General features: G+C 44.3%; 1 protein-coding gene across 1 annotated transcript; it reads right to left on the bottom strand.

Annotated features, from left to right (window-relative positions):
• Positions 1–2,458: 2,458 nt before the first annotated feature.
• On the bottom strand, positions 2,459–6,741 carry LOC101774968 (probable glycerol-3-phosphate acyltransferase 3). The gene is made up of 2 exons (XM_004962429.2): positions 5,876–6,741; positions 2,459–3,562 (listed from the first exon to the last, which is right to left on the bottom strand). Exons 1-2 carry the CDS (start codon positions 6,590–6,592, stop codon positions 2,669–2,671), a joined length of 1,611 nt encoding a protein of 536 aa, XP_004962486.1. The 5' UTR covers positions 6,593–6,741; the 3' UTR covers positions 2,459–2,668.
• Positions 6,742–10,434: the final 3,693 nt, after the last annotated feature.

The raw sequence follows: 10,434 nt of genomic DNA, 5'->3' as shown, positions 1-10,434 counted from the left end.
GAAAAAAGAAAATAAGGAAAAGAAAAAAAAGATAGCCCATATCCAAAAAGAAATAAAAAAGGGAGTCATGCAAAAAAGGAGTTCAAAATTATGTGATGAAAAATTCCACACACATTATGTGATCTCTTGATCAGAATGTATGAAAAATTCTCACCAAAAATTCCACACATATGCACTTCTTGATTAGAATGTATGTCTTGCACCTCCTCAGATCCGCTCTTTGACTTTGCAAAATTATGTGATGCAAGTACGCCTGACTTCATATCCTACCCAAAACCCCACAAAAAGCCTTTATAGTAGTAGGATGAAAAGAGGCAAACTCATGCCTTGGGGAGGACCATACACATTGAGTGATCAAGAGCATCATATGAGGAACTTGTTTTCTTTTCAAAAACTTATCAAAAAACCTCCTGAAAGAAAGTTGAACAAGGAGTAAGTGAATGGTGACTTTATATAACCAGGCCCGGGTATTCTCCCCGTAATGCCGTATGCCTAGAATTAGCTCTGATCATGTGCTTGTATGACCTTTGCTAGTATAAATAGATGCCACTAGGGCCTCTTGTATGCCTTGCTCCCGCTAACCTTAGGCTTATTCTTTTATCTTTTATTCCTGAGATTGGCTGTGTGTGTCACATTACCCTCAAATATTTATCATGGCTTACCCTTGTATCAACTTTGGTCTATTACTTAAGCTTATGATCTGGATATGTATCTGATAAATCCTTTTACACCAACGCCATCCTTTGGGAAAATATAAATAATGATACCCTGAATACTCTCCAGGTAAAATGCTATAATGGTATATCCGTGCGCTTACGGATTTATTCGTAACGTTAAGAAATACCAACACATATTTGTCCTTTGTAATCCTCCACGGGTTCATAGTAGGGCTATAGGCCAGAGTCACTTGGTAGACCAGGTGTAAGCTGGTGCTTGAAGTAAGCGATCAGCAACAAAATCTATCTCATCCTAGGACCTTCATCCTTAGGAATCCTCTCTACCCTCGCTCACATTATCACTTGTTGTCCTTGGACGAACCTGATCCTTATATAGTGCACACACGTTCTCTGTGGATTCAATAACCTTGGAATACTCCCGGGTGAAAGCTACATCAGCATCCGTATGCTAGCGGATTTATTCTGTGATCGTTAAAAGGTCCAACATCCATAACATGTAGATATCCCCCCAAAAAAATCTAAAAATATATAACCAAAGAACATAATTGTATACTTATGACCAAACAAAAGAAATAGAATACAAGGTGGCAACATTGCCCCCAGATATATATCTGACCATCAACATGGACCGCGTTAAAGCGCGACCCGTCATGGGGACAAACAATCGCGCGACTCTCTATGAACTTCTGCAACATATTTTAACTGTCCAACAACCAATCAAGTGCTTTCTCCATAGGAAGATGGTTTGAAAGAAACAACACCTGTCCCTTTCTAACTACATCATGGGTGATGTCATCCAGGATACTTTGGTTTATTTTCTTTGATCGCTCGTAACTCTCACATGAAATGACCGTTTTCAAATCCGTTTAAACCATAGTGTTCCTTACATCGAGATCTACAAAATAAGATCTATATTCGACATGTTTTGAACCATTTTATGTAACAGGAAACTTATATTGATTGTACGTAGCAACTTATGTACAATTACATAACAACTTAGGTATGAAAATTTATGTACAGATCAAGAGACAACTTTCATAGATACAATGTAACAACTTCATGTAGAAGCAATGTATCAAACTTATATAAGGACTATGTAGAAACATATATTGCATGTCTGCTCGTGAGTAGCAAATTTATGTAGAGATAAATGTATCAAATTATATGAAAGAATGGGCAACAACTTGTGTGTAGACACCATAAAAAACTTATGTAGAGACAATTCAGGAACTTATGTAATACAATTTGGCAGTACTCTATACATATAAAAATGTTATATAATAAATGTTCCGGTAGCAATCTATGTATATATTTGTCGGTAGGTTTACACATAAGTCGCTACACGTTTAATATATAATGAGCTACTATACATTCCACATAAGTTGCTACTGCATGAAAACTATTTCAAAATATATACATCATGGAACTAGTTTTGAAGATCTTATTGTGAGGAAGATAGTGGTGCGATCAGAATTGAAAATGAATAAGTTGTCACATTTTAAAGCTGTGAAACAACAAAAAAACTAGCAGTACAGATATAATATATAGTTCTATCCATGGCCTACTCCCTCCCTCCTCGGACCAACTAATTATGGCCCTTCAGCCTTTGGTCATCTGCTCTCCGTGGCCCACGTGGTCAGTTTTATGGGCGTTTCCTAACCGCGCGTGTGAGGCTAATAAGCTAGGCCAGACCCTTCCCACGCAATCACGCTTTAGCGCTGGTGCACGACCGGTCGTCAACTAGCTTTTTTCCATCAACATGGTAAAACTGCTCGCGTGAGTGTGGTTCCAAACTACATTTGCAATATTTTTCTTTTTTATTTTCAACATGTACAAGAATTTTCACACATAGAAACTAAAAGAAAGTGTGTATGTATCCACATAACACTGACTCATGTTTTAGGCTGAAAAAATAAATAAAGAATTCAACACTTACGATACACGTTAAGAGTTGCACAATGAAACATGCATATTCCCGGTAATGAACACACCTACTTCTTTGTGCCATCTGTCACGACACCATCAGTACCAGCCAGCATCTCGTACTTGTGCTTCCTCGTCAGCTCGGTGAGCTCGAATCCTAGCGCCTCTCCAAGCACGCGCTGCACCCGGTTCGCCGCCTCGATGCTGTGGCCTTGCCCGATTTCCTCGCCTTCTGCCGGAGCGGTGGTCACGCGCTCCAGGAACTCGACGCGATACTCCGGCCGCGAGTTCATCATGAAGTAGAACGGGTCCAGCCACTTGGCCCCGGGCTTGGTCGACGTGCCGTAGAACATGTCGACGCGGGTCTCGAGCGCGACGGGGGTCACCTCGCCGGTGAGCTCGGCGAACAGAGGGCTGAACCGGAGCAGGTAGGGCTCGCGGCATGTCGTGCCCTCGGGGCAAACCACGAGGTCGCCGCGCTCCAACAGCGCCTCCATGCGCCGGCGGTCCTTGTCCCGGTTCCTCGTCAGCCGCGCCGTGCGGATGGGCGCGATCAGCTCGGAGACTAGGCTCACGCTGTACGTGACGGCGGTCACGGGCTTGTTCAGACCGGCGGCAACGGTGATCGGGTCGAGGAGGGTGCGGTGGTTGCAGACGTAGAGGCGCCCTCCTGCCTGGTGCTTCTCTGTGGCGTTCAGCGATGGGGCGGCGACCAGGCGGGAGCGCATGCCGGTGGCCGCGGCGAGCGGGACAGAGACGCGGTAGGGGAGCACTGCGAATGCGAGGCTGCGAAAGACGGCAAGGAAGATTCCCCAGGGAAGGTAGGTGTACATGGCGACCGCCGCGAAGAAGGTCGGCCTGAAGGCGAGGCGGCCGTCGTGGAAGACCAACTTTTTGGGGTACTTGTCCCTCGGCAGTAGCTGCCACGCCTTCTTGTCGGCTTCGCTTAGGACATAGGTCTCCTGTATCCAGATTGTATAGAGTTAGTGCACTGTGTAGCACCTAAGAGCTGCAATTTGTTAACCTGCGAATGACGCTAAAATATTCCAGGTGTGGCAGCAATATATCCTTTTTTTATTGAGAGGAAATATGACGAGAATATCCTTTGCTTCAAAACCTAACTTAGGTTAACTCCACACGACAGATGAATATATAGGTTGGTAATCGTTGCCACCTAACTTCAACTAAGAAGCGCATGCATGTCTCACATGTGGAGCGTGGAATTATCCTCGGTGCTCTAAGTTCAAACAAAATATCGCCTACTCAATCCTTTGGACAAGCCGTCTCCAAAGTCCTGTTTACCCTAGCTACCTGCACTTTAATTTGAAATATAGTTCTCCTAACTACAACTTTCATATAGTATATACTTTACGTTGCCATGCTTGCTGTCATAAAAGATACATCGGAATTAAAAATAACACAAGCATACGTTCAACATCCCGACAGTACGGTTGCACCGAACCCAAGTCTACCCCTAAAATTGGGGTGAGAGTACGTACAATGAGTGCAAAGATGGGGTGGGTGCGTGTAAAAGCAGGCACTGCAGTTTACTGATTGGTGGATCAGCCATACTTCTATGGGCATTTCACACTGTTAAGACTGTTTTCTACTTTTCATATTGTGCTAATTAAAGTTATGATTTCTTGATAAGATAACTTGTGCTCCCTCTATTATTATACATCTAGACATAGACTATATCTATGTGCATAGCCAACAATATGCACCTAGAAATATATCAAAACGACCTACAATTTGGAACGGTAGGAGTAATTAACAAATGGCCGAAGTCCAAGTCACAATTTGTTGTCGTTCACATCATAATACTCCCTCCGTTTTTTATTAGGTGTCTTATTTGATTTTCGTAAATCGTTGGAAAAACATGTTCGCATTTGTATCTTGACTCCATGGAAGAGACAATGCAGCTACGGATGACATGCATGGTCTCCTCGGCGGGCGTGAGCACAGGCGAGCGCCAGCGTGGGAGTGTCCTACGTGCGGCAAGCGCGAGCGTGAGCAGCGTTGGGCCGTTGATTCTATTTGCATGCGAGGCCAAGCGATGGACTTTGCATGCCAGCATGCAAAGTTAATTTGCCAGTAGTGTTAACCAAGGAATAGTACTGAGAGAAGATTTAACCATAGTCTTGATCTATGTGCCGCATGAAAATATGCAACTTAAAGTTGTTTATTTGAAGTTGCTTATTTTTAGTTCAGCTGTTTGGATACCCTTGCTTATAAGCATTAAATGAGGTGGATATTGTCATATTTTCCCCTAATCATTGAGAGAGAGGGAGGGCAACCAGACATTCAATGAGGGCAAGAGCTGTAAAGTGCATCTTTTAGTCCCCATAAGCAACTCTTGTGTTGCTTACGTGCTAAAAATAAGCAGCCCCATAAGCAATCCAATAAGCAAGGGTGATTGGTTTCATAAGCAAATAAGTTGTTTATTTTAAGTTGCTTATGTATAAGCAACTCAAACCAAACAGGCCCTATATCTCTTGCTGCTTGGTATGTGATCCATTCTCTTAAGTTCCTCGTTTAATGATTTGTCTCGTTATTAAAGCTATAGATTCCATCAATTTTTTTCACAATACCGGTCTAAACCTCTACTCACAAAGAAAGACTAAGGTAACTAAGGGCTCCTTTGGGAGGGCTCCGGCTCCGGCTCCGCACGCTTGTCAGAGCACGGAGGAGCCGGAGCCGCACCAAACGGCACCGAGCGCGGAGCCGCTTTTGGGCACGTTTGGGAGGAGCTGGAGCCGTTTTAGGTCTGCATAGCGGAGCCAAAAAAATGGCTCCGCGGCTCCGGCTCCGGCTCTGCATGCGGTCCCCCAGCAAGAAGCCCAAGGAGCCCTAAGAATACTTAATTGCGATGAATTTCAATAAAATTGTTTTTTATGTATTAATCAGTCCGAGACCCGCTATGTTTTAAGTAATATATATTATATTCTTCAAAATATAGAACCCAAATTTATCATGGAACTAAATATCATACATTTTTCCGGGTAAAAATGACCTGGACAAGCAAATTAGTTCAAGCAACGGGTGGAATTAATATACTAATGCAATTCCATGTAGCTAGAGTAAGTTATGAATAGATTGCAAACAATAACATTTTCAGCTACAGCACACCTAATATAATGTCACCGTTTTTTAGAGCGAGCTCTGTTTTTATCCTTCGTTACAAGGTTGTGCACTGTTCTTGCATATTTCTTTTCGCGATTCAACAAATAGTATACTATATCCAAAAAGCGTAGGAGTAAGAAAGATAAGCTCACTTTGCAATAGCGAGAGATCACATGGTGCATCCAGCTGGCTGCCCGAACAAGCCCCACAGCTCCATCACCCTTGCTCCTCATCTCCTCCATTTCCTCGAGGAAGGCTTCGACCCTCTTCATGACCGCGTGCTCCTCCTCCAGGAGCCCAATGTAATGGCCGGCTGCCACCGTGACCTCCCGCCCGACGACGGCATGGACGCCGAGGTACTCCTTGAGGAAAGCCTCCACCATAACCCTCGGAAATGACGCGGTCACCGCGACCACCTTGCCCGCCTTGTCATTAAAAGCCTCCAGCCCCTCGTTGGTCACGTCTTCCAGGAAGTACTTGGGCAGCACTGCCTTGGAGATCCTGGCCACCTCTTTCTCCCTCAACCCGAAGAGGGACACCATGACCATGGCCTTGAGACATAGGTCGAGGCTGAGGAGCGCCAGGAGGCGCAGGACCGGATACATCAGCAGGAGGAGAAGGCCACGGAGGAAGCTGCCAGCCTCGATGGCGACAAGCATGAAGTAAGGGAAGGTGGAGAGCGGTGACCTCAGGAGCCATCCCTCCACATCGACCAGCACCGTCCGGTCTCTCAGCTTTTCCTGTGCTGGAACGGCTGGAGCCGCCCTCGCCGTCGTGCTGCGGCGGTAGTGCCCCCCTGAGATGCTTCGCCAGAGGAGGCGGCGGAGGGACAGAAAGGACCTGGGGAGGGTGGAAGGCTTCTTCACCATGGCTTGTACGTGAAATGATTCGGCGCTTGTCGATGGATTTGGTTTTGCTCGCGAGGCCTATCCAGGACATGGGACGCGCTACTTATAGGCCGCTAGCACTCGCCGAGAGAAGCGTTTCGAGATTGACTGGTCGCCGTTGCTTGGCTCCGGTTCCGAATGGTAACGGAATAAATATAGCTTGGAAGCTTATAGGCAGCAATATATTCTTTTTTTATTAAGAGGAACTATGACGAGAATATCCTTTGCTTGGAAACCTAACTTAGATTAACTCCACACGACAGATGAATATATGGGTTGGTAATCGTTGCCACCTAACTTCAACTAAGAAGCGCATGCATGTCTCACATCTGGAGCGTGGAATTATCCTCGGTGCTCTAAATTCAAACCAAATATCGCCTACTCAATCCTTTGGACGGTCTCCAAAGTCCTGTTTACCCTAGCTACTACCTGCACTTTGAAATATAGTTCTCCTAACTACAACTTCCATATAGTATATACTTTACGTTGCTATGCTTGCTTTCATAAAAGATAAATGGAATTAAAAATAACCCAAGTATACGTCACCATCCCGACAGTACGGTTGAACCGAACCCAAATCTACGCCTAAAATGGCTTCATCCTCTGTATGATAGCTTCACTGAATTTTAAATATTCTCGTCACTTGCCTCCAGGTTCTCCTTTCCTTGTGATCAAGACCTTTGATCGGGAACTCCACATAGGAAAGGTTCTGTTCTACCCATACTTCCTCTTATTCGATAATCTCAGTTGGGACTCGAACACATTTCTTGAATTGAGATACATGGAAGATATCATGGATAGTGGAAAGTCGGGGTGAAAGTTTTACTCGATAGGCAACGGGTCCACAGATTTCCATGACCTCATAGCGACCAATATATTGAGGAGCTAATTTTGATTTTACTCCGAACCTCTACACACCCTTGGTTGGTGAAACCCGTAGGTATACATGGTCACCAACTTCAAATTGCAGTGGTTTCCTCCTCTTGTCGATATAGCTCTTTTGCCTGGATTGGGCAGCTTTAAGGTTTTCTCTTATTATCCTCACTTTCTCTTCTGCCTCAATTACCAAATCTGTCCCATATACCTTTCGTTCTCCCGCCTGGGACCAACTCAACGGAGTTCGACACCTGCGCTAGGCCTCAAATGGTGCCATTTTCAAACTAGCTTGGTAGTTGTTGTTATAAGAAAACTCCGCTAGAGGTAGCATTTGTCCAAGTTTTTGTCATAATGAATGACACAAGCTCGAAGCATATCCTCAAGAATTTGATTTACCCTCTCAGTTTGCCCATCTGTCTAAGGGTGATAAGTCGAGCTGTGAATTAGCTTAGTATCGAGAGAAGCTTGCAGTTGTTCCCAGAAATGTGCCACAAATTGAGTACCTCGATCAGAGATGATCATTTTGGGCACTTCATGTAGGGAAACAATGCGATCAAGGTATAGCTCGGCATATTTCTGGGTTGAGTAGTTTGTTCAGACGGGAAGAAAGTGTGCTATCTTGGTGAGCCTATCCACTATGACCCATATGCAATCTTGTTTCTGAGAGGTGTTGGGAAAACCCACAATGAAATCCATGCTGAAATCCTCCCATTTCCATAAGGGTATAGGTAGTGGTTGAAGAGTACCGGCTACCTTTAAGTGGCTTGCATTCACCCTTTGGCATGTGTTGCACTCCGACACATATCTAGCAATCTCCGATTTCATCCGAGTCCACCAAAAATTTTGTCAGAGGTCTTGGTACATTTTGGTGCTACCGGGGTGAATAAAGAATTTGGAGACGTGTGCCTCATCCAAGATTTGCTTTCAGAGATTGGGACTGGCTGGAACCACTAATCGGTCATGGTATCATACAACTTCCTTCCAGTCTTGTCGAAAATGCTTATATCCTTCATCCCTTTGTGCAAGCTTTTCTTGATGAGTTTTACCACTTCATCTTCTAATTGTGCCAGAATGATTTGATCATGCAAGGTGGGTTCAACAGAGATGTGGCTCAGTGTGCCGTGAGGGATAATTTCTAAATTAAGTTTCCTCATCTCGTGACACAAAGTTTCTGTGAAGTTTTCCACGGAAAGGCAATTGCAATGAGCTTTGCAGCTTAATGCATCCGCAACCATATTTGCTTTTCTGGGGTGATAGTGCACCTCTAGATCATAATCCTTTATTAATTCCAACCATCTTCTTTGACGCATTTTCAAATCGGCTTTGGTAAAGATGTACTTGAGACTTTTAGGATCAATGTAGATATTCCAATGAGCACCCATCAAATAATGTCTCCATTTCTTCAAAGCATGAATCACTGCTGCTAACTCCAGGTCATGTGTTGGGTAATTCTGCTAATGAGGTCGTGGTGCTCGTGAAGCATAGGCAATGACCCAATTGTCTTGCATAAGAACACATCCAAGTCCAGTGCCAGAAGCATCACAGTAGACGTCAAATTGTTTGGTGTTGTTTGCTTGTGCTAAGACTGGTGTCGAGGTCAATAACTTTGGCAAGGTGTAGAAATCTTCTTCACATTTCTCGCTCCACACAAACTTGACCCCTTTCTTTAGCAATTCGGTCATTGGCTTGGCTATCTTTGAGAAGTATCGAATGAAATGCTAGTAATAGCCTGCTAGACCAAGAAAGCTTCTAATTTGATGAACTGAAGTGGGGGCTTCCAGTCCATTACTTCCTGCACTTTGCTTGGATCAACTGCTATGCCTTTGCTGGATATAGTGTGCCCCAAGAATTTTACACTATCCAGCCAGAACTCACACTTAGAGAACTTGGCATATAGCTGATGATCTCTAAGATGTTGAAGAACAATGTGGAGGTGTTCAACATGCTCTTCTTCATTCTTGGAATATACGAGGATGTCGTCGGTAAAAACTACGATGAACCTGTCAAGCTCGGGCATAAACACCGAATTCATGAGATACATGAAATAGGATGGAGCGTTTGTGAGCCTGAAGGACATGACCAAGAACTCGTATAGTCCATACCGCGTGGAGAAGGCGGTCTTAGGGATGTCACATGGCTGGATCTTAATCTGATGATAGCTAGAGCGGAGATCAATCTTGGAGAAAACTCTGGCTCCGGCAAGTTGATCAAAAAGAACATCAATGCAAGGCAAAGGATACTTATTCTTGATAGTTCCCACGTTGAGGGGTCAATAGTCTACACACATCCTCAAACTATCATCCTTCTTCTTCACAAAGACAGCTGGGTAGCCCCAAGGTGATGTGCTTGGGCGAATGAAACCCTTCTCTAATAGCTCTTGAAGCTGGGTTTTCATCTCTGATAGTTCTACAGGTGGCATTCGATAAGGTCTCTTAGATATTGGTGCCATGCCTGGTTGCAGCTCAATGGCAAATTCAATGTCCCGGTCTGGTGGCATTCCTAGCAAGTCATCCAGAAAAACATCAGCATACTTGCATACCATGGGGATATCATCCAGTCGGGACTCTATTGCCAGATAAGCGCATGAATTTATGCACTCTCGGCCTAGCAAGTAAAGTGTGGAAGATCCATGTGTAGGTGAATTTATTTGGATGGCCCATGCTGCAATGTCTAGCGTGACTTGGTGCTAAGTCATCTAGTTCATTCCCAAAATTATATCTATGCCTTCCAAACCCAAGATAATAAGGTTGGTTTTGAAAACTTTTCTACCCAGCTTGATGGGTACACCACGTGTTATTTGGTGGGAAGCAATTTTACCACCAGGTGTTGAAATCATGTAAGACCCTTTGGTGTGACAGAAACCCAATCCACATTTAGCACTGAATCTTGTCCCAATAAAGCTATGCGATGCACCGGAATAAAATAATATAAGGGCAGGCTGGTTATGG

Source organism: Setaria italica, chromosome III, assembly GCF_000263155.2.
Source record: "Setaria italica strain Yugu1 chromosome III, Setaria_italica_v2.0, whole genome shotgun sequence".
In the NCBI taxonomy this organism is placed as follows: Eukaryota; Viridiplantae; Streptophyta; class Magnoliopsida; order Poales; family Poaceae; genus Setaria; species Setaria italica.
This window is presented reverse-complemented; position numbering and strand designations above follow the sequence as displayed.